Source organism: Telopea speciosissima, chromosome 2 (genome assembly GCF_018873765.1).
Source record: "Telopea speciosissima isolate NSW1024214 ecotype Mountain lineage chromosome 2, Tspe_v1, whole genome shotgun sequence".
NCBI classification, from domain to species: domain Eukaryota; kingdom Viridiplantae; phylum Streptophyta; class Magnoliopsida; order Proteales; family Proteaceae; genus Telopea; species Telopea speciosissima.
Genome location: NC_057917.1, coordinates 65,441,178 through 65,466,848, shown reverse-complemented (window position 1 = coordinate 65,466,848; position 25,671 = coordinate 65,441,178). Strand labels below are relative to the sequence as shown.

The 25,671-nt window shown below is 38.0% G+C and overlaps 1 protein-coding gene and 1 pseudogene across 1 annotated transcript in view; both read left to right on the top strand.

The window, feature by feature from the left end:
- The first annotated feature begins 628 nt into the window (after positions 1-628).
- On the top strand, positions 629-17,686 carry LOC122652909 (annotated as a pseudogene).
- A 5,281-nt stretch (positions 17,687-22,967) lies between these two features.
- The window catches only part of LOC122650337 (probable leucine-rich repeat receptor-like serine/threonine-protein kinase At3g14840), a 117,603-nt gene continuing 114,899 nt past the window's right edge, over positions 22,968-25,671 (top strand). Inside the window, exons 1-2 of the mRNA XM_043843737.1 lie at positions 22,968-23,194; positions 24,233-24,407. Of these exons, the coding sequence (XP_043699672.1) occupies positions 23,014-23,194; positions 24,233-24,407 (356 nt within the window). The 5' untranslated portion in view covers positions 22,968-23,013. The remainder of the gene's footprint in view (positions 23,195-24,232; positions 24,408-25,671) is intronic.

Here is a 25,671-nt window from a genome sequence, read left to right as displayed (position 1 = left end):
AGATCGAGTGGAAGGGAAGGGATCAATGTCGTAATTCCAGAACGAGTTTTTCTTTCGTCAACTGCTCCCCAGTGCCACACCAATGACTAGCCCTTATTGCTTTCTCGAGAGGCATAAATAGGTAGATCTGAACTCTGAAGCCTTGCCCTTTCTTCCTCTCTAATCTTCTCTGTGTTGAATTAATGGTTGAAGACCTTCGATTCCGACGAGCTATATTCAGACTCAAAAAAAAAACGAGTGAATTGAAGTCGGAAGAAAGATTGATCTCAGCTGCTGCTACTGCTTCTGCTTCTTCTTCAATTCTGCTCCTTCAGGTTCATAGCCAAGGGGAGTAGTTAGGTTGAAGATTCGAGAATTAAGAAGAAGAAGATGTTATCGGAAAGAAGCTCTGCCTCAGTCTTCGTTAGTATTTGGGTAATTAGTCTCAGCTGCATTGTAGGAGCGATGATCACTCGTCTACCCAATGAAGAAGGTACGAAACCTCAGAGCTTCTTCCAATAAAGAAGCTCTGATCACTCGTTATTTCTATGATTGTTTATTTTTCTTTTTTCTTGATGCCCTTTTCCAAAAGACTTAATTTTTGGGATATTCTAGAATGAAGAATCTCAGAAGATTCATGAACAGAGCCATGGCTTGTAGTTCTATACCCCCTAGGTATATAGAGGTAGATCCGCTATATAGCAGCTGTTCTAAGATCAATGATGCCCTGAAACAGAAAATCCACGGTAGCCCAGGTCATCATCGACCTTTATTCTTTAATGGAGATTAAAACTTGTCTGTAATTATTGTTTTAACTTTTAACTTGAATTAAAATTTAAAACGTGAAAAGATTATAAGGAAATTGACATTTTCTTTCACGATTACTGATTTTACAGATAAACATCACTGTTCTTGAAGGGGACACATGAACAGGATCAATCATCCTTCATTTTCTCTCTCCTCCTTGTTCTCCTCTCACATGGCTCACAGGCCGGCATTCATACATGAATGTAGTCAACAGTATATATTTTAAGAGATTTTCTATAGAGTGATTTTTTTATGTGCCTAATGGGGCTTACTCTAGTGTATGAACATTAGATTGGGATTTGAGTCAATCTAATATGAGATAGGTTAAAGGGCTTGATTTAACGAGTTCCATTAGCTTTGAAGTTTTTGGTTTATCGGCCAAGTACCTACCAGATTTCAATAAAAAAAATTATTCTATAGTGTAAATAGTATTAATTGTAGTTATTTCCTCATCCGGTGTAGTAAAAGCTTTGCGACAAATAGCAAAATCGTTGGGGAAGACAGATTGGAATTTCAGTGTTGATCCATGTAGCAACCAATCAGGATGGCGGACGGCTAATCCAGTGCCGGGATCGGAGAATGCTGTCACCTGCAACTGCTCCTTTGCCAATGCCACTATTTGTCACGTCGTCAGTATGTGAGTCTCTCTCTCTCTCTCTCTCTCTCTCTCTCTCTCTCTCTCTCTCTCTCTCTCTCTCTGAGTACAAAACTTAAAAAAGGTGCAACATGGGCCGGCTTAGGACATGTTGAGGGCATACCCCAAGAAGCAATTGAGTTACCTAGCCCAACAAAAGGGCGTACCCAGTGCATGAGGTTCCCGTCACTACGGGGGTTTGGGGAGAGTCATAATGTATGCAACTTTACCCCTGTTTTTGCAAAGAGGCTGTTTCCAGACTCCAACCCTTGACCACTTGGGTCACAATGAAGCAACCTTACTGTTACCTAGCCCAACCCAAGAAAACCACTCCAAAACCCAACTCAAGAAGAAGTAGGGTTTAATCGAGACCGAGTCCAAGCCCAAGCCCAAGCCCAAGCCTAAGCCTAAGCCCAACCGAAGTGTATGTTGTCACGGCCCAACGCTGTTGACCCTTGTTTCAGTTGGTTCGTGACAATGTGGACGGCGATGCTGGGCTGGCAAGTGGCAACTGTATCTCATATCTGAGCGGCTGAGCCCCACTGTGTGTGTTAAACCATTCAGAACCATTCAGTAATACAAAATCAGCGAAGGTAGATACACTATTCTCAGTGAAAAATTGGTCAATTTTGGGTGTGATTTTAATGGGAGAGCCTCCTAAAATGATCGTTGAAATGCAGAGTTATCAAATCTCAGAGTCTGCAAGGCATCCTCCCCGGAGAATTGGTGATGCTTCCCTACCTCCAGGAAATGTAAGAATATATAAACTACTTTTTTTTTTCTTCCTGGTCTGGTACACGCACATATGGAAAAATAAAATGATAATCTTCTCTTCTTTGTCAATTACCTTTATTGCAAACGTATGTTCTGTGTCTTCATAGTGATTTCAGTCGCAACTACCTTAGCGGAACAATCCCTGCAAAATGGGCTTCCTTACCATTGGTGAACATGTAAGCTCCCTCCTCCTTTTTCAGCTTATGTTAAGCAAATCCAAATCTTTTGTTCGTTCCCCTGAAAACTGAGATTGACGGAGAGATATCCTTCCAGCTCCGTTCTAGGAAATCGATTGTCGGGTCCAATCCCAAAAGAAATTGGGAACTTAACCACTCTCAGAAACCTGTAAGTTATGATTTTCAACCCTCTTTCCTTTCTGTGTAGTTCAAAAAGTGATTCATTTTATAAGTTTCCGCTTACAGAAGTTCGAATTTTCAGGACCCTCGAAGCCAACCAATTTTCTGGACCTCTTCCTCCAGAACTTGGCAAATTGGTCGACATAGAGAAAATGTACGTCATATTCCTTTCTCTACTTCGACATTCCTCTTTGATATTCAGTTCTGGTTTTTTTTCTCGAATTCGCATCTCTTTTGAAGAAATTTCTTATACTATCGAATGTCTGATTGTTTTGTTGGTGGGATTACTTTGGTTATTATAGTCAGATTTCCTCGAATTATTTCACGGGGCCATTGCCAGGGACATTTGCAATGCTAACCAACTTGAGGGATTTGTAAGTTTCTACTTCTATCAACGTGTGTTTTTGTTTTTATTTTTCTGGGTTCCTTCTTTAGAATTTATAATTGTTATTTCCATTATTTAACTACACTCCTCTTCGGTACATGCAGTCGGATAAGCGATAACAAGTTTACTGGAAAGATACCCAGTTTTATACAGAACTGGACAAAACTTGCAAAATTGTAAGAATTTTGGCTATGGAGTTCCTCTCTTCCCCCCCCCCCCCCCCAAACGAGAACCTTCTAAGAGCAGAATTCAAAAATTTCCCTTTGTTCTCCTTGCCTTCATTTTTTCAATGGCAGAGTCATACAGGCTAGCGGTCTGGAAGGGCCAATTCCTCTTGAAATTTCTCTTTTGGTATATTTAACTGACCTGTGAGTGAAAGCCTTCTCTTTTCATATTCGTTTTTGGTTTGTATGTTCTGGCACTACTTTAGTGTTCTTCACTGAAGCAAATTTGGGTAGTTTAACATAGGTGAAATTCTTTTTTTGGCCCAGGCGGATCAGTGACATGAATGGAACAGAAATGGAATTTCTTCCAATGAGTAACATGACAAGCATGAAGACTCTGTGAGTTGAATGTTTATATGTCTCTCAAAATTATTTGAAGTTTGTGCCTTTCTGTTATTTTTGGCTGGTTGAAGTGACAATACTTTGATTCCTTCTTTTAGAATATTAAGGAGTTGCAATATTATTGGACCACTACCTGATTATCTTGGTGAAATGACAAAACTAAAAGTCTTGTAAGTCTAACCCATTCTCTCTTTCTCTCTTTCTCTCTTACAGTCTATCTATCTCTTTGTTTGTTGGAATCGCTCTTTCCCTAAATTTTTGCTGTCATTCTTTACCAAAGTTTCTTCTTTTGGTTCTTTCTCACCCCTCTCCCTTATCCTTGACATGGATTTATAGTGTTTAATATATGAGAGGATATTACAATGAGTTCATCCTGTTTCACATTGGTTATGGCAATTTAAAGTTCTTGGGAAATTTAAAGTATACTGTGTTGATTTAAGTAGAGGAGCAAATAAAACTATTGATACTTCAAATGAATTCTTGTTGCAAGAACTTAAGGTAGATTGATACCAAGTACCTCTTATTTTTTCTTTCCCTATCCAATATGATGGTCCCTATCAAATAGAAACAATAAAAGAGTTACTTATCCCCCCCCCCCACCCTCAAAAAGAAAAAAGAGAGTTCAATAGAGGGTCAAAATGCAGTGAACACTGTGGATGAAGGAGGCTTGTCCTAATCACTGCTGTTAAAGAAAAATTATTTACATGACTAAAGTTCAATCTATGGTAAATTGTGGAATTTTGAGTTCATATATTTGGCTTGTTTGACAACTTCATTGGTCATCGTCTCAGTCCTTGGATCCTGAGTAGCAGAAAGAAGGTACAGCTGTGGGAGCAAAAGCTTTTCTGTCAAATAAATGAACATAACAAATTTGATATGAACAAGGAATTTAGATGACATGATACAAAATAATACAAGACATGGAAGGGATTACCATAGAAATCCTGAGTTCCCATTGTTGAAATAATAGTTAGAGACATTGCCACTTTGATGCTCTCCAAACCTGGAGGATGAAACTTCTCTTTTCATTGTGGAACTGGAAAATGAAACTTAGGGGATAGAATATGTGAGTATGTGACTCATCGATAATATGTGTAGTGGAAATAGTATCTTTCAAGAGGATAAAGGGATTGATAGATGCAGTGGCATATATAAGTACCTAGATGCTAGAACATCTTTTTGAGATCACCACTGCAAACATCCATATTCACTCATAGTCAATGAACATGATCCAGGGAGTAGATGTACATAAAGCCACGAAGAATGAGCCCCTTTAGTGTTACTGTCTGAGTTTATTTGATTATTTTTTCTGTTACATTCACTTTGGACTTGATTAAAACATTTCCAATGTGAGGAAATGTCAAGAGAATTTCAATGACAGATCATTACAGGATTTCAGAGTTGTAATTGTTACATGTTGCATGGAACAATGAAAAGTTTCTCAGAGAACAAGATGAAAATTCTTTTGCTTACAGATTGAATAATTTTCAATAAACAATGCATAATACTGAATGACACTGTAAATCTTATAAAACTGAAAGACAGAACAACAGTTTTGGAGAGTGATCTTCCTCTATCAATTCACGTAAAAAGGAGTGTATTTATAAGTAAACTGTACAGTGTATCAGGACAAGAATACCCTACTAATATATACAAAGAATTTAAGAAATGACAAAATTAACCATCATTTTTGCACTTCCCCTCAAACTGATGCTGGGTGGACAACATAACTTTGGTTATAGCAAGCAGAAGACATAGCTTTGGTGAAAATGTCAGCAATCTGATGAGCAAAAATCTATGTAGGGAAGAGAAATAAGATCATTAAGATATTTCTCACGGTTGAAGTGAGAATCAACCTCAATATGCTCTGTGCGCTCATGACATACAGGATTGGAAGCAATGCGAATGGCGCTAGTATTATCAGCATAGAGAGGTGTAGGCTCCATAAAGGGAATTGATAAGTCACGAAATGTGAATGGTCCATGATGTCTTCACCAAGCCTCTTTTTGGTCCTGCCTTCCGGAAGATCTGTGGTAAGCTGGGCATGGGTGATCTGTATGCTCCAGATTGAGGGGGGGAGTGTTAAGTCGTAGGTGTGTGTTTTATGTATACGACGGTAGGAGTCCCTCTATCATGGGTTGGGTCCACTGGTTTGTTTTGTAATTATTCTAGGAGAATTAGATTCTAGATAGGTTGCTTGCTATCCTCTTTTGTACTCTGATTAGGAAAGTTTCAGCCTTCTAGGCTGTTCTCTTGTAATGGTTTGATCTATATATATAGCAGTAGAGAGGGAGGTTAGTGATATCTACTTCCTTCTCTATCTGCTTCTCCATTCTTCTCTCTTTATTGCTGGTTTTAGACCATGATATTGTCACAAACTGGACTCCAAAAACTAAACCAAACCCAAATCCGAAATCTTTCTTCTATGATAGGTAAGATAGGGTTAATAGAACACAGGACCATAGGACAAAAACACAGTAATCCCAATTATGTAGATCGAAGCATGAAGAAGATAGACAAATTTTTTTTTAAAAACCTACTGTTTAGTACCACGAGTTACTGTTCACATGAACAGTGATTTGGAGCTGATATGGACAGACTGGTGGAGATTGAATGCAACTTGAAGACTTTATTTAGTTTCTATTTTTATTAAGTCTAGTTTCTAATTCAGTCATTATTATGTTTCTAATTTTATAGTTTCTAATTTGTAGCTGAATTATAAAGCCAAGTAGATGTAGTTAATTTCTCTTAGGATTTAGCTGTTTTTAATTTATTGTGTTTCTAATTTAGAATTAGCTTTTATTTTTGGAAGTTCTATTGTAAGCTTGCCTATTAATAGGCATCAGATCTTAGTGGAAAGTACAGAATTTGAGAAAGCATTGTTTGGCCAATTAAGCCATCGAGTATGGGTGTTTTCCCTATGCTGCAATAACTGAGATAGCTGTGGGTGAGAGGCCCACCCCCCTACCCTCTTCTTCTATCTTCTCTTCTTCCCTACCCCTTTTCGATCTCCATAGCTGCTCCTGCAAACTACCCTGCTCGATTCCCTGATTCCCTGTTGGTGATTACTGCTATTTATGACTGTTGTTGCTTCTGAAAACCTCAACTGAAGACTACCGAGATTCCCTTATACCTTCTAAGTATTGCTACTACCTGTGACTGCAACAACTACTGAGAACACAATCTGAAGATCTGAATCCATTCTTCTATTGACCCCCAAGACTGTTGCTGCTACTTCCAATCAAACCAGGGTTGTTGTGTGGACACTCCTCTGCCCAGAAGGTCAATTGAGTGCTGCTGCTGTTGTCCCAAATTGTTGCTGTAGTTGCACACCATTAATAGATCCTTATTGTGTTGATCCTGGCTGCAATCGATCTCTCACTGGTTTCTCAATGGTTCGAGGTAGACTTCTTGCATTACCCAACAGTACAAAAAATGACAGAATTAGAAACTAAGATAATAGAAACGAACTACTTAATCCCGTATAGACCTTAAATCCCGAATATTTGGGCTTATAGAATGGGCCCGTTACAATAGAAAACTCAAAATTACTTAGCCCCATAACCCATATAAACCATTGAGGACTTAAATTTGGGCCTAACTTGTTGAATCCCAAGTTCAACTTGACCAAAAAAATTGAACCAAACCCAAATCTGAAAGTTCTTTTTCCACAGGATATGATCTGCATCATGGAGCGATACAGGGAAGAGAACGATAGAAGCAGGGAAGCGATGCAGCAAGGACGGTAGACCCAAGGGCTGTTGCAGAATGCCTGGTCAGCGGAACCAAGGCAATAAACCCAAGGGCTATTGCAGCACGGACAGTATCAGACGGTGGTGGAGCAGGTGTTGCACCAACAGTCGGAGCAACCAATAGAGTGCCTGCGTAAAAAAGGGACTGGGCAAGGCGCCCGTGGCAGCAGCAGCGGATCGCACCAGATGGTAGCAGAAAGATGATCGGAAACTGGCTTCAGCCGTTTTGAATTTCAGAAACAGAGAAGAAATCCCAATCGAAAGGAAACCGCCAAGAGATATAGAGCAACTGGCTTTGCTACCATGCAAATCTTATATGAGGCTGAAACCTAGAATTCAAAACACAGAACAACAGTTTTGGAGGGTGATCTTCCTCAACTGATTTCACCCAAAAAGGGGTGTATTTATATGTATACACTATACAGTGTAGAAGTACAAGAATACTCTAAAGTATATACAAAGAATACATCAGAAATGACAAAATTAACACTCTTATTTACTCACATTGTTAAACAAACATTTACAACAAAACAGTTGATTAGTGTCCATATCTGGATGAAGCCAATAACTGAAAATACTAAAGAGAGAACCTTAGAATTCAGGACCAAGTGGTAACTGCTCACCTACTTTTACTAAATCTCTCTCATTTTCTCCTGTTCCTTCAATACTTAATAACACATTTTGATATGATGCTAGTTTGTTGAACTAAGAGTTTGTTTCCAGATATTCTTATTGTAAACATTGCACATGCCATGTTGAATTGTTGATACTTTTGTTCATTCTTTTTATTGATATAAAAGGAATGAAAGCAATCAGAAAATAAAATTCTCTTAAAAGATTTTCTTCAGGCCATAAACTTATTTTCACTTCCATTTTCGTGCAGAGACCTTGGCTTTAATAAGCTGACTGGAGAAGTTCCAAGCACTTTTGATCAGTTATCAAATGTAGATTTCATGTAAGCGAGTTTCTGCTGTAATCATCTTGTAATGAGTATTAGTGACAAGTTACCATGCTAGTTAGATCTGAAAACTGCGTAGTCACAAACTTCATCTCTTGTGAATTGTGATTAGGTATCTGACTGGAAATTTGTTAACTGGTACTGTTCCTAACTGGATGATGAAGAAAGGCAAAAACATGTATGTTCTCACCCCTTTGATTTTTGGTTTTGACTGGTACTTCCAAGATGGTTATTAATTATTTTGTGATACCTATTGTGTATAGGTTTGAAAATTAATTAAAAATGTTATTTGATTTCAAATTATTGAGATAATAATTTTTCATTTACCTATATGATTGTTGTATTTCCAAAATTGATGTACAGCGATCTTTCCTACAACAACTTCTCATTGGAAAGCTCAGGAGTGTTGAATTGTCAACAGGGCAATGTGTAAGATTACATACTTATAGTTTCAGATTCTTTGGTAGTATCCAGCTTTGTGGTAGTTTCTACTACTGGATTTTCTTATTTCCCCCTCTTATCTTTCCTTCCACCCCAGAAACTTGTTTGGAAGCTCTTCATTGGGAAAAAACTTGTAAGTTTCTAGATTTCTTTTACTGAATTTGCATAAGAGATTTTACATATTTTACATTTTTCATTTATTTATTTTTTGCTGATGCTCAAATGCAAAAACATAAAATACAATGATATGGATCTCATAATTTTGACTTCACGTTGGCCTTCTTTTGATCTAGAAGTGGAGTTGTTCCCTGCTTGAAGAGTTCTACATGCTCACAAAGTAAGTTTTTTTTTTTTTTTTGGAATGAGAATATGATCTTGGCTTTATTTTTTTGGTTTAAAAACTTGTTTAGCTGGTCTTAGTATTGTTTTCGTTAACACTCTGTCTGGTTAAAAATAAAGTGAAAATAAAACAAAAATAAAATGAGAACTTTTCTAATCATTACCAAAAAATGATTGCGCAACTAATTTAAAAACTCACTAAATATGGTAATTAAATTTTACCTCACTTTTCAACAAAATTACTAATATTGGAATAGGAAAATATGATAGGGCTTAGGACTCTATTTGAAAAGTTTATCTATCGTACTTGAGAGATTTTAAGTTCATTACACGGTAGATGAGTATAACTAGGGTGCAACCAGTATTGCATACCTTCCTCTCTCCCTTGGTGCCTTAGCCAACGGGCGTTCACCCCACCTTATTGGAGGGTGGTTGTTCCCATGGTATGTTTTCCTTCTTCTCTCTTATGTTATCATTGTTCTTTTCTTAACAACTATCCTTTGTTTAGTTGGTGCAGTGCTGGTGGTATGAGCACTTGGGTATTAGAACCCCCTCGTTGTCTAAGAGTACAACAGTTCCCATTTTATTAGTTTTGCTTCCTTTCATTTCCCTTGTAAGCAATGAACATAATCAACAAATTATCGAAACAAAAAGTTACTGATCCAATCTGTTCTAAAGGCTAATTAGCCATTTCAATTAACATTTTCCAAAGACAAGTGAATTATTATACAAAATTCTGGGAATTATAAGGTCGGCTGCCAATAGTCTCCCCACATTTAGAAAATTAGGGCTGCAGTAATAATTTTCTATAATTCCACATTATCTTATTTAAGACTAACGTTCTTTTTGGTATCATTTTTCATTTTCATTATGGCCTGTTTAAAAAAATCATTAATAAAAATCTTTTTTATAAGGGAATTTTTCACGTACCACCCCCGAGGTATCACATAATTATAAACACACATCCCAGTTTTGGAAAATTCTGTGTACCCCCCCCCCCCCCCTGAGTTTCACAAAAGTTAACACATGCCCCCATTCCGTTAGTTTATGAGTAACAACATAAAAAACAAGGGGTGAACTGACAAAATTGCCCTTTCCCAAAAAAAAAAAGAAAGGGGGCAACTCATCTTCCCCAAATCGTTTAGGGTTTGAAAAAAGGGAAGATGAGTTGGTATTCTCAGCCAATTCTAATTGAATCGGTATTAGATATTGAGTGAAGTGAGTATTTCTATCAAGAAAGATCATTCTTTGTTCCCTCTTACCTTTTGCTCTTTTGGGACTTTTTGTTCTGTCTCTCTGTCTCTCTTTCTTGCAGAGCTTTTAATTCATTCCTTCTTCTTGTCTGTTCTTCTTGACATCATCAAATTGTTAATCAATTTCTTTCTCGTCGATCTATTCGAATCCTTAATCTGAGGAGGGGGGGTGGGAAGAAGGTATAGTTATTATGGTCGTGTCTCTGCGGAACTGGGATCTTCATTAGGAGTAATAGAAGGAAATAGGCGATATGATGGTCTGGTTTTCTCTCGATCTCACTGGGATCTCATGAATTCAGGTTTATTAGTGACTGGATTTTATTGCTGGGGTTGGGAATTCTTGACTGCTCTCCTTCTTTTCTATTCCCCTACCTCCTCCTCTTCTTAAACATCTTTCGCCTTTTAATTTAGAAGAATCTTGCTTGTGGGAGCTCTAGCTCTATTATATTTGTTAGGGTTTTCAGTTACTTCAAATTCAAATTTGGGAATAGGAGAAGATGGCTCAGAGATGCTTGCCGGCACCATTCTCATGGAACGATACTGGTACTACCTTCGTTGTCTGGAAACCTTCTGGTAAGACACATTGCTAAGTTATTCCTCAGATATCCTCCAATCCAACCTTCTCATTTGAGAATATACAAATGTTCCAAGATTCTTCAATTAAATTCAAACAAAATATCTTTTTGTGTTAAAGCAGTGTATGAACTTTTGCTTCTATCTTCTGGTATTAGTAATTAAAATCATCCTCAATTCTCCCACTAGCTCTACTCCACATCGTACAATCTACCGTGGGACGTCTGTAAGTCCCCTGTTAGTTTCTGTGCAACACCACTAAGGTTAATCTTCGATAGGGATCTTACTGACACATCTAATAAGTTCAGACTCCTCATCTATTTCAATTCTATCCTTCTCCATCATCAGAAGCCTCCTATTCTGTGTGTGTGTTTATGTGTGAAGGATTGATGGCCTTCCATGGATGCTTGTTTATGTGTGATGGATTGATGGCCTTCCATGGATGCTTGATATTACTCTAATATCCATTTTGAATTTTATCTTTTTCTTTTGTATAACAGGGTTGTCTCTCTCTCTCTCTCCCCCCCCCCCCTGTGCATGATAATATTGAAATATGTATTCAAACTGTACTGTTTATGTTTGAACTATCTTTTTCTTTTTGTTAATTATAATGTTCTCAATGGTTGGTGCATTTTGCAAAGTTCACAATTCGCCACGAGGTAGGAATTGTCCATGTGCAGGATTATGTTATCAAGAATCCCCCTTGCATCTCATCAGTCACGTTTCAGCCTAATACAAATGTCTAATTAATAGGTGTCTAAACTGGTTCAAAGTTATACAAATCTACAAAAATACCACTAACATCTAATATGTTACTGTGGAGGTTAGTGGCAACCTTTTTTTTTTTTTTTGTAATTTACTTCTACTTCAGACATCCTCTTCACCCATAGGGTGCGTTCTTGGGGTTGAATGTAACCAATGGGATGGGTGGTGTCCCTCGTAAAGTGTATCCACTCGATTCGTAACCAGGGGATGCTACTCAGGCTGAAATGGGCAACTTTTACCAAATCAAGCGAGGCTTGGTCTCATTTTGGTTCAAAATTCTTCAATTTCCTAATTCAGGCTGCCCAAGTTGCACCCGCTACTAAGATGTCTTATGGGTCAAAGGCTTCTGAACTTTACAAAGTTCACTAACACTAAACAATAGTTATATTTTCACCTTTGATGTTGAATTAACTATCCTTACACCAGTTCAATATGTAGATGTGAGGGCGTGTGGCCAATTGAAAGTTTAAAGAATTTAATGTTATCCTTCTACTTGAGTATATACAATTCTAATTCATGAATTTCTCTTCTGTGCGTGGCTAGTGAGGTGTTCATTTCATATAAATTGCGGTGGAGAAAAAGTGATTGTCAACGGCAATACCACATATGAAGATGATCTGGATTCTGCTGGTGCTTCAAATTTTTTCCAAAGCAGATATAATTGGGGATTTAGCAGCACAGGCAATTTCATGGACAATGAAAATGAAAATGATTACTATATAGCTCAAAATGCATCCAAACTCTTGATGGACAACTCCCAACTCTACACAACGGCTCGTCTTTCACCTCTCTCTCTCACTTACTATGGGTTCTGTCTACTGAATGGAAACTACACTGTGAACCTCCACTTTATGGAAATCATGTTTACAAATGATCAAACTTATAGCAGCCTAGGGAGGCGCATATTTGATGTCTATATTCAGGTAATAACTGACATTGCAAAAATTGCTTTCAGTAGCTCATAGAAAGGATTGCTTATAGTTAGTTCATTGCAGGGACAATTGGTACTGAAGGATTTCAATATAGTGGATGAAGCTGGTGGAGCTGGGAAGGTAGTCATAAAAAAATTTAGCTCCGTTGGTGTAACAACTGGGACATTAGAGATCCGGTTCTCTTGGGCAGGGAAAGGGACAACAGTGTTCCCTTCCAAAGGGACCTACGGTCCTCTCATATCGGCTATCGCTGTGGATCCTGGTAAGGTTTTGTCCTTCTCTGGAGCCTAATTTTCTAAAAATGAATTTATCATATATGTAAGAGTATTATATTTGTGATGGCACGATAGACTTTAACTACTGTTCACTAAAATTGGACAACTACATCCTTTTTCTTCATCACCTCCTCTTTTCTTTTCTTTTTGGGAAAATTACACTGCGACCCCCTGTGTTTCTAAATTATACAGCCGCACCCCCTGAGTGGACGGTGTTAAATAATACAATGTAAAATGCCAACTTTGCCCTCTTCATTAACCAAAAACTGTTAAATAATACAATTTAAAGGACAAAAAGACCCCTTAACAATTAACAAAATGACGGGTTGAGTCCCGTCTTCTTCAATTGACCAAAGCAGAGGGCTTTTACCATGGCCGCCGCCATGGTCGCTGCCCACATGGGTGACAGCCATGGTGGCCACTCCTGTCGTCGGCCAATGCTGGTGAGCCCCTCCCCTTTTTTTTTTTGTGTGGTTTTAAAACGCAGGTGGGAGCTAAACTCCCTGCCGCAAACGCCAATTCCTGCAACCTATCCATTAGAAAGATCGGGGTTAATATCGTCGTCCAACCAAAAATTTTCCAGATAAGGGATAAAAGCATTGACCAGGTGGATTGGTTTCACACTGGAATTAAATAGGAAAATGAGTAGGTTTTGAATTGCCCCAGGGAGGCAATCTAATCCCTGCCGCTGCAAGATGAATTTGAGTTCATCTTTATTTCTGTTTTAGAGTTAAGAGTCAAGTTTTGATTCAGTTTCAAAATAGGATTAGGATTAGGAGTTGTTTTCCCTTTATATACTTGGCTGTTCCCAACGATTGAGAGTTGGATTTTGGAATAAAAATTTGGTTGCAGCGTTACCTTCATACTTGTTTACGGTACAGTTTCTCTTCCCTAATCTCTGTAATTCCCATACTTGCTGGTTTGAGGCAGAAGCTGGAACCCAATTTTCTCTCTTTCCTCTCTCGTTCTCTCTAATATTTGGGGTATGTGTGTCTTTTGCCTGTTGAAAGAGCCGCATCAAAACCGGGTTCTGGATTTATCACGCCGTTGGACTGATTCTTCGGTGGAGAACGCAGGTTCTGGTCACCAGCAGTGGTTTCAGACTTCATTCTCATGGTAGGAATCTAGGTTTTGAATCGCCCCAGGGAGGCAATCTAATCCCTGCCACTGCAACTGATGGTCGGTTGGTAAAACGCAGGTGGAAGCTAAACTCCCTGCCGCTGCAAGAGTGCCAAAACCCTAAACAGGGGAAGGGGGTGTGAAGTTAGGGATGCCCTATGGGCAAAATGGTAAGCTCACACCCCATTAGGGGTTTATTAGTCATTTGAAGGCAAACTTTACCAACACTGTAACACCTAACTAACGGAGTGGTGCTGACTGTAACAACTAACCTAAACTCAGGGGGTGCGGCTGTATAATTTAGAAACACAGGGGGTCGCTCTGTATTTAGGACAAACCTCAGGGGGTCGCAGTGTAATTTTCCCTTTCTTTTTTTATGGGAGAATTAATAATTCATTACCAAAAGGAAAGAGAGAAACAAGGAGCCCCAGAAAGCTGGGGAAAAGAAAGACTATACAAAAAGAACCCAAAAGGATCAAACCCAAAGCTTCAGATATTGGGGGAGGGGGCTGAAGCAAAGAGAGAAGGAGACCCCAGGAGACAACAATGAGCCTGTTCTTTGGGGTATCAGCACATCTAGAAGCGACACTCGAGATCTTACAATGGACATCAAAATCAATAAGAGTCCCAAATCTGCTGAAAAGATCTGGGGCTCTGGGTCCATTTTCTGGGATTGCGCTCCATCCAAATATGGTTGATGGAACCCCTTGCCCTATGCATCCTCTTTTCTTAGTGTGTAGTCTATATGCAAAAGTCAAGTAGGTCAAATATAACAGTCTTCGTTATATGTGGAAAAAATGAAAAAGCGAAGAAATGGATTACAAAATAGTGATTTATTTTGAAATTTTAATCCATGAATTTAATTTCTTATTTTTGACTGATGCAAATTTGGGCGTTTTATTTCAAATTATACTTCCAGGAATTCGGATTTTTCTACTGTGCTATTATTTTTTAGTTTCTTTCAACATAATGTTACCTGTTGAACTTAGCTGTTAATATTGTTTCTTCATGCAGAGTTTATCCCTCCTTCAGAATGTGGAAAGAAGATGTCTACAGCTGCTGTCATTGGGATTGTGGCTTCAGCAGTAGGCCTTATCCTTGTGGTTCTCGGAATTCTTTGGTGGAGAGGATGTCTGGGGCGTAAAAACATGATGGACCAAGGTAGGAACAAACAAACACACACAGAACCTAGAACCGTTTGAAAATGTAAAGAAGAAGGAAAGCACAACTGCTTTTACAATTTCCCATTCATTTACTCCATTAACATCAACTAACAAAGTAAGGAACGCCCAAGATGAATTTTCAGCTTCACCTTGATGTTTTTCAATGCCATCAACTAGCCATTCTAAATATTTGTTTGATCATTTCATGGCTACAGTTTCTTATGTTCTACTTCCAATGATATGATTTTTTTGCTTTCTACAAATGCATATAAAGTATGTTTTCTTCCTTACTCCTGGCTTTTTGTCATGCATTTCCTTCGTTGACATGAATTTTTCCTACATGCCTGTCACTCCTGCTTTGAAGATTTGAGAATAGAATGCTAGTTGTTAGTCATGGAGCAATTAATGAACCTAGTAAGACATACTTCTTCTAACTTATACCTTGGACAGAGCTAAGAGGTCTAGTAGACCTACAAACTGGTTCCTTTACCTTGAGGCAAATAAAAGCTGCCACGAACAACTTCGATCCTGCAAACAAGATTGGAGAAGGTGGTTTTGGACCTGTTTATAAGGTATCCCTATAATGTTCCAGTTGTCTTGATCTATCATTCCATCCAAATGCATGCTTATTTCAAAGAAATTTGACGTATTACTCAAGTGCAGGGCCTATTATCAGATGGCACCATAATAGCAGTTAAACAACTTTCTTCCAAGTCAAAGCAAGGAAATCGTGAGTTTTTGAATGAGATAGGCATGATTTCTGCTCTTCAACACCCTCATCTTGTAAAGCTTTATGGATGTTGTATTGAAGGAAATCAATTGTTACTCGTTTATGAGTACATGGAAAATAACTGCCTTGCTCGTGCTTTGTATGGTAAGATCAGCATCGTTTGCTCTTCCATAATGGTTTATGGTGTTCATGCGACCATATTCTGTAGATATATTGTATGGGAGCCAGGTTTCTATACACCCGTGGTAGGAACCTTTCCTACATGCTCACTTTAAATGCCAACAATTGCCACAATGGCAAACCACATGGAACCCAAATTTTGTGGACAGGTAGACCTCCTAGGCCTCCTGATCAAATGTCAAGATTCAGCTTCATCGGGGTTTGCCATACAAATTGAGTTTTGAAATTCTAGGCTATAGGAAAGTGTGCAGTAGTGGTCAGAGTACCATAGGTGCGCGTTGGAATAATGGGGATGCATATGCCAGTACACAGGAGGATAAAAGGCGTACCCAGTGCACGAGGCTCCCACCACTGCGGGGTCTGGATTGGCTCATAATGTACACAGGAGGGTATTTGATTAAAAAACACTGAAATTTGACATGTGGCTACTCCAAGTCAGAATAGCCACATCATCTGTTCATGTGGTAATATTTAAAGTGGTGTAGAAAAGGTTCCTACCACGGGCATATGGGAACCATTTTTCCATAATGTAGTAGCATGTCTAATTTTTCTTTGTTGGATCATGTAAAGGTCCAGAAGAATGTCAACTGAAATTGGATTGGCCTACGAGACACAAGATCTGCATTGGGATAGCAAGAGGTTTAGCTTACCTCCATGAAGAATCTAGATTGAAGATTGTTCATAGAGACATCAAAGCCACTAATGTTTTGCTCGATAAAAATCTTGACCCCAAGATATCTGACTTTGGCTTAGCCAAGCTTGATGAAGAGGAGAACACTCACATCAGCACACGAATTGCTGGAACTTAGTGAGTCATTTTAAATTCATCCCAGAAAATCCTCTACAATGGAAAAAAAAAAAAAAGGCATTATTTTGTTCATTTCCAAAATTTAAAAATATTTTTGACATCTTGAGATTTCTGAATCCAATGTATCTTTCTATAAAATATTTGCATAAAGTGGCATAGATATTTTGTACTGAAATTTTGATCTGATATGGGAAAATATGTGATTGTCTCTACTTTACAGTGGATATATGGCGCCAGAATACGCCATGAGAGGTTACCTGACTGATAAAGCGGACGTTTACAGTTTCGGAGTTGTTGCCTTGGAAATTGTCAGTGGAAATAGCAACATGAGCTTCAGGGCAAAGGAGGAATGCGTTTATATTCTAGACTGGGTAACTTTGTTAACTTGATGTATTTCAGTTGTGTTGATCTTACTTTTGATATGTTTGCATGTTGTGAAAGAAGATCACTTTATGTGACTCTACTCAAATTCAATAAAGCAACTCTTATCCCTTGATTATTTTTCAGGCCCTCATTCTGAAAGAAAGAGGAAACTTAATGGAATTAGTGGATCCAAAGTTGGGTTCAGAATTCAACAAGAAAGAGGTGTTGGGGATGCTAAATGTGGCTTTGCTATGCACTAATGCATCTTCAACTCTTAGACCTTCCATGTCAGTTGTGGTGAGCATGCTTGAAGGCCGAGCTGCGGTTCAGGAGTTTGTTCCAGATACAAGTATCGGTGGTGAAGATATGAGATTTAAGGCTATCAGGAGTCATTTTCAATGCGGCCAAGATCAGAGCATCAGTGAGAGCCTCGCCCAGACATTTATAGATGGGCCATGGACTGGGTCTTCTTCATCTGCTTCTGATCTTTACCCACTCAATCCATATTCCCAATACTAAAATGACAGAGTATAGACTACTACTGTACACTCGTTTTATTTTTCATGTAGTTTAGAAATAAAGGTTTTGATATATATTTTTGTTGCACACATTTCTGTGATGATCAGTGAATTTGTATTCCATCACAACAGACAAATGTACATATGGTTTTGGCAACTATTATGAAAATTTATTTAACACTTCATCTTAAAAATAAATTGTTTACTTCAATAAATGAGTCATGGTTTATAAGATGCTGCTTGTTTGAATATTTTAATATAATTAACTAATTTTGTGGTATCGAAACAGAAATCTTCCTCATCTTTGAGGTCCTTGGGATATCTCTCAGCCTTAAGCTTTTCGTTTTTCATTTGCTTTTGTTTGGCTATAGTAATTTGCCTCAAATGCAACTAGGGTGAGATGGTAGATTTAGCTGTAAGCCAACCCAACCCAAGTATCAGCGCAAGGTGCTATCTGGGCCTAACTTTATTGTAGGGAAGGAGCATAACGAAAAAATAAACTCATGAAATAAGGCTACTTGGGATCATTGTTTGAGGATTAGTTGGCTCAAAGAAGCCCAAATTTGAAGGTTAAAAATGCCTTTGAAGGTTCCATTCAAAGCCCATAATCAAAAATAAAATGCCTTAAATCTGGGAAAAATCAGGGCCTTGGCTCACGGGCTAAAAAATTTTGGGCTTAAATTTGAATGCCACAGTCAACACTCAAATACTCAATTCATGGTAATATACTAAATGGGCTCAATTATAGATGTGATTCCTTCCTAGTTTTGCTACTCATCTATCTCATCATTCTCATCTCTATTATACTGAGTTTATCTATATGAAGCTTCTTGACTGTCAATATTCTGCACCATACATCATAGCTGATCGTCTAACTGTCTTATAAAATATTTCTTTTAAATTTTAAAGGAATATATCGATCACACAACATCCAAATGCACCTTTCCACTTCATCCATCCTATTTTAATTCTCTACGAAACATCATCCTCTATATCATATTCTTTATTTATCATTGAACCCAGATGCCTAAAATAATCACTTTGTAGAATCTCTTTCTTATCAATTTTTACCACCTCATTATCTGTCATAGTGTAACCAAAGTAGCACACCATATACTCCGGTTTCGTTCTATTTATCTTAAAACTTTTTTTATTGCAAGGTTGATCTCCATAATTCTGACTTGGCGTTAATCTCAGTTTTTGTCTCATCTACCAAAACAATATCATTAGCAAAAAACATACACCAGTGAACTTCGTCTTGAATGTCTTTGGTTAAATCATCCACAATAAGCGCAAACATGTAACGGTTTAAAGCTAATCCTTGACATAACCTAATTGTAATTGAGAATACACTACCTTGACAGCCACAATTCTTACCTTTGTCACTGCATCATCATACTGTGTATAAAATAATATAATATATAATATAATAATACAGTAGCATTATAAAATCTAATACTAATATTAGTAATATATACTATAATATATTAGTAGTATAATGTATTAATATACTAAAATATATTAGTACCCAAATTTGATTCGGTTTCAGTTCGAACAATGGTTCATGTGTTGGAACTAGAGTACTGAACCAAATTAGTTTCCTACATTTTTAAATCCAGATTGTAACCAAATTTTATTCGACTCGATTCAACTTATTCGGTTTGATACGGTTTGGTTCCAATTCCAATTTGACACCCTTAGGTTTGGATGGTGTACAAAGGGTATCATATACAAAAGAAATATTATCGACTTCGTACTATAAGGGTAGAGCATTTATGATCTTAATAGGATATACTTCTCCTTCACCCACGGCAGAGAAAAACTTTCTCCCTTTTTTTATAAGTCTACATGGGGTCAAAATCATTTGCTATTTGAATTTTTTTTATTTATTACTGTATATAAGCTTGATTGTCTGGTAGTTAGAGTCTAATTGGCAATTGGCTCCAGCTGTATGATGATTTATATAATAGAATCACAGTATGGTGGGTGGGGGGGAGTTTAAGAGATGGTGCTCTTTAGCAGATGAGATTGTCAAGTTGTATATTAAAATAAGATATTTCTAAGTGGAGAATTGTTTTCTTTCTTCTTTTTTTTTTTGGTAGAAGTGGAGAATTGTCTTTAAATAGCATACGACTTGCACCTCGGATGTGTTGACGTATGTATCAATTTTCAAATACCAAAACGCCATTAGATTGGTATTCTTCTCTGGTTTTTTTTAGTCAAAACATCCCTTAAATTAATTGGTAGTCACGTGCTCTGCATTGCCAAGAGTAGAAGTTGATAATAAGAAAAGGGATCTTTAGGGTATTTAATAGAAGATGTTACTATTTAGGCTTTAGGGTTTTTTATACATGTGTGACTTGATGGTCTCTGATTCTCCTGAAGGTTGAAAAATCCATTTTAGTTGTAATGCTCTTCCATTTTCTTATCTTTGGTATTGACTAAATTCTGAAATTCTTAACTATATATGATCAATCCAAACTATTTCTCAAATAGGTAAGCATGTCTTATTTGGTAAATGGGGAACTTGGATAAATGGGGAACCTTTAGATGTTTGCTTAATTAGTGACCCTTCTTGTTCTTAGTGGTATTATTTTAACAATCTAAATTTTCTAAATAAATAAGCTCTCTTTGGTCCAATTTTGTTTTTAAAATAAAATTGATTTCATGAAATAAGTCAACAAATAGATTTTTTGTCCAAAAAAATTGAATTGTTTGATTCTGAACATTGAAAAAAAAAAATCATGAATAAGAAATTTATTTGATAACTCTAATTGTTGAAAATATATATATATTTTTCTTAATGCAAAAAATCATTTCTTTTGAAGAAAAAGAGAGAGGGGGGGGGGGATTGAAGAAAGGGAGGAGAAGGGGGGGAGAGTTGTAGGACAAGATTGAAGGAGGGTGGTGGGGCGGGACTGAAGAAGGGAGGCAAAGGGGGGGAGGGGGTGGGGGTTGGACTACTGAGAGGGAGGGGGAAAGTTATCACTTATCACCTCAAGTACAGTACACCTCAAGTGCACCAAAAAGGTACATGTGACGGTGCACCTTAAAGTGCTTTTGTTTTAAAACACTCCCCAAGTACATGTGCACCGTCAAATGGACCTTTTTGGTGCACTTGAGGGTGTACTGTACTTGAGGGGATAAAGGTCCAGAGGGAGGGTGGTGACTCGACCCTGCCTCCTCTTCTTCTTTATTTTATTTTATTGTAGAAAATCAACAGACATAGAAGTAATTTTAAAATTAGAATTAAATGACATTGCCCCTATTGAAAACATGTGTTTATTGAAACTAAAGAGCAAAATAGATTTGAACCGGGTTGGATGATAAATTGTCTCATGATAGCTAGGAACTTGGCTTAGAACAGTTGTTTACAGAATGTTTCTGCTCCTGTAAGCTAGCTTTGGCCTTTTGTTTTTTAATCATAAAAAAAAAAAAAAAAAGATTTGAAATGATTTCAATGAATTAAGTGAAATAGGTCTCTGGCTATTTCAATATTTTAGATGAAATTGATTTCTATTTCTCATAAATAAGGTAGAAAAATCATGTCAAACACCTTATTTCAATTTATGACCCCATAAAATATTTCATGAATCATACCAAGAGATAAACATGCATATATGTGGTTTGAATATTATTCAACAGAAAAAGATCTCTGTCCGGGAGTGTGGCCTACGCCAGCACTCCCATGAGTCTATCTCTTTCTTCCCTATATGAAAAGACACCTCTGCTCCCTTGTTTTAAAGAGGAGAGAGATAGACACATAGGAGTGCTGGCGTAGGCCATACTCCCGGACAAAAACCACTTCCCATTATTCAAATACTAATTTCTTTTTTCAAGTGCAGTTAGTGCGTGTAATTATTCAAGACTTTTCACCTTTAAAAGTTTCTCATGATGGCCCAAACATTTTCCATATGGCACACGTGAATGAATTGCATGTTAGTTTCAACTTAATTGGATTTTCCCGTGACAAAATAAAGTTATGAAAATTTAGACTCCAACAAATTTTTATCGTATACGGTTCCCTAGTGCCTCTCACAAGAGGAGGGTGGACCCCATCCGGACAGAGTGTTCGGTCAGGTGCCCCCGGGTGGGTCCCACCCCACTCTTGTGAGAGGCACTAGGGAATTGCACCGGTTAGGAAACCGTAGACGATAACGATTAGACTCCAAAAGGGTGCATGGACATATATGGATAATTGGAAGAAAAAAATACAACCATGCAGGCAAGCATGCATGGACTACATAAAATCGATAGATACTTCATATTGGACTGAGATTAAGAGTTTTCCTTAAGCCATGGTGAATGGGATCGCTGGGATTCAGATGGACATGAGAGGGTATTTTGGAGAATATACTAAAACTCTATAGGGTTTTTGAACCCTAGGATGGTGTGGTGAACAAAAAGTCTCCTTTCATATTTTACTAATAAAGGGAAAATGTTCTCTTGGGGGGACATAAATTGGCTGCAGCCCAGGTTGCAGCTATGTTATTGGCATATTTTGGAAAATACTAAAACTCAATAAGGTATTTGTGAACCCAAAGGGGGAAGGGATTATTCTAAGTTTGTGCATATGATTGGGGGCAGCAAGAACATGACTACAACCAAATTTTTTCGGGGGTGCATGCCACGCCCAGACACACTTGGGGGCGAAATGACCATCCCGCCCCCATTAAAGGCGAAAATTTTGCCCTTGAGATGTTAGCACACGTTCTCATTGGCTGCTGTGTGCACGTCACCCCTGCGCTCCCCCACCATGGTTTGAGGAATCAGTATCGGATCGGTCGATTCGCACCGGTATGATTCCTGACCTATCCTATATCAGGAGATCGATATGAATGGGTAAAAATGAGAAGAAAAAAACACTAATTTTTTTAATGAAAACAGAGCTGATCCGGATCCCTTCTAAAAAAATTTAAATTTAGGCATTAAAGGCGATATTTTGACCCATCCATGTGTCTAAACTCTAAACGGTTTGGGTTCGGACCAGAAATTTAAAACACTGCCGCCGACACCACAAATAATAGGAAGCTACAAATGGATTATAGATGGAAGGAAAGGTCGCAAGTCCAAGGACGAGTTTTATTCGTCAACTAACCGAGTGGCACCCACCAACTGACCAACCCTTATCGCCTTCTTCTGCTTCAGAGGAGTTATTAAGTAGATCTGACTCTCTCTCTCTCTCTCTCTCTGTCATCTTCCCAATGTTGAATCGTTGAAGGCCTTCGAATCCGACAGCTATACAAAGATTCCAAAAAACAACGAGTGAATTGAAGTCGGAAGGAAGGTTACTGTGCTCTGCTGCTGCTTCTTCTTCTTCTTCGGTTTTGCTCCTTTGGTTCCATGGTCATGGAGAGTTATTGTTACGTTAAAGATTTGAGAACTAAGAGGAAGAAGAAGATGTTATCGGGAAGAAGCTCTGCTTCCACTTCAGTCATCGTTAGTATTTGGGTAATTACTCTGATGAGTTGCTCTGTAGCTTTCGCATTCGGAGCGATGACCACTCTTCTACCGGATGACGAAGGTACGTTTATATAATAAGTCCAACTTATGCTCTGGAATTTTGACATTCTTTAATTTCTGTTTACAGTGTTACTTTTCCATTTTTGGATTCCTATCGAAAGCTCAGAGCTTTTTTTCCTGTAAAATGACCTAAAAGTCATCAACAACGAAATTAAACAACTAATCTTATCCATTTTTTATTACTCTGCTACTGCTCCAGTCAGTGAGGCAAGAAATTTTGGTTATTCATTCTTCATTTTGTAATTCTTTCATTTTCCCCCCTTTTTTCTTGGTGTCCTTTCCCAAATCCCAAACCCCAAACGAGTTTCTGAGATGTTCTAGATTGAAGAATCTCAGATGATCCATTACAGCTTTTCTAAGATCATGATGCCCTAAAACAGGAAATTTCCGGCAACCCGCCCGGCCACCGTCGACCATCATTCATTCATTAAATTAAATTAAATTAAAATATGCTTGCTAATAGGTTAAATTTTTCTATAACTATTCTTTAACTTGAATGAAAATGTGAAAGATGAAAAGGAAGTTTGACATTTTTCTTCCATCGATTCATGATTTTATATACAAAAGAGCACTGTTTCTAACTTTTAAAAGACGACAGTACGGCCAGAGTGTCTTTACAACCTTGATGTTATCTTCCTTTGTCCTGTCCTCACCCCACCATGTGGATGGCCCATACGCTATATTGTGAAAAGAAACGTTAACCGGTTGCGGCTGCATAAGAAAATAAATTAATGTAGGATTGAGTTTGTTCTACACCTAATATTCTGATAAATCTACTTGTTTTGTAATTATTGTTTTAAAGTAGTAGATTTAAAAAATATCCCAATATTTATTTTACGATCAAGTTTTCTTTCCCTGTTGTGGGGTGGGAAAAGGTAGGAAAGAGTATCGGAAGGATATTTTGAAACATACCAAAACCTTAGGAGGGGTTTATGAACCCTAAGATGGTGGGTGAACTCTCCATAGGTACGTGGAGGGAAACGTAGTCCTCTCTTTTAATAGCCTTTCCAGAATCCACTGATCTATTCTACCATTGCAGTGAATGCTTTGAAAGAAATAGCAAAATCGTTAAAGAAGACAGATTGGGATTTCACTGTGGATCCATGTAGCAACAAATCGGGATGGGTGACTGCTAATCCGGAGAAGGGATCGGAGAATGCTGTCACCTGCAATTGCTCCTACGCCAATGCCACTGTTTGTCACGTCGTCAGTATGTAAGTCTCTCTCTATCTCTCTCTTATGTCTTTAGGAAAATTATCTCTTGCAATTCCTTGCCCGATCCTTGTAATAAGAGGGAGTGAACCCCACCCAAATAGGAGTGGAATCAAATAGGAGTGGAATGGTCATTGCCCCTGCCCCCTTTTAGGGGCATTAGGGAACTAGACCGGATAGGGTATTGCTGGGGATAAAGATCCTATGTCTTTATCACTCCTTCGTTATTAGTGCGAATTTATCATGTTATAAAATAAAATTATTGTTTAATTAATCACATCGGTATGTAAGTCTCTCTCTCTCTTATGTCTTTATCACTCCTTCATTATTGGTGCTAATTTATCCCGTTACAAAATTAAATTATTGTTTAATTAATCACATCATTCGTTAAAAGGGTGTCTATTCTACCCCTAAGTGCCTAACATTCCTTCTTTATTTATAAGAGAACGACATCCACTTCAATAATTATTCGAATTCCACGGTCAAATAAATCCAACGCATCATCCCAGTCGCCTTATTGGGCCAAATGGGCTTAGATTGACCACTGAATTTGACCCATCTATCTCATTCTCACCTTTAATTCCCTCTCCCCGCCCCCCGCCCCACCACAGTTTACGTGCACAAATATAATATAAATCATGCATGATGATTCAATTATTATAATTCAATCTGTGGGTCCCATTGCCTTTTAAGGGAGAGGATTTCCCACGACATCGCTGGAAGAAAAATCTGTATGTGTCATCGAGGATTTTTTTTCTGATTAGAATCGCTGAGGAGTCGGTCCAAATATACTCTATACCTAGATTTAAAAAGGAGAACGGCCAAGTTAGATCGGTGAGAATTAGGATCGTTCCCAACCGATTCTAATTCAAATTTACCTATTCGACCAATATGAATCATATGATTCCAATTCAGGATAATGGGACCAACCACCGACCACCGTATGCCTAGGCCCTAGAGTCCCACTTTCATAAGTAGGAGCTAAGAATGTTAAGCGGTACCCGTATCAGTGGTAAGAGGGTAAAACGGTTATTACGGAAAAACGGTTAGAAAATACCTAAAAGTAGGGATGTAAACTGATTGGATTCGGCTCGGATACGAATTAGATGTGATTGGATCCGAAAATTCCCTGGTTGAATATGGATACGTCTAAACGGATTCGGATGCCAATCAAATTCGGATTTTTCATCATTCGTTTACATCTCTCCCTAACTGATACAATTGACTCTCAATCCATATCTCATAGATCGTGATTTTCTTTTTCAC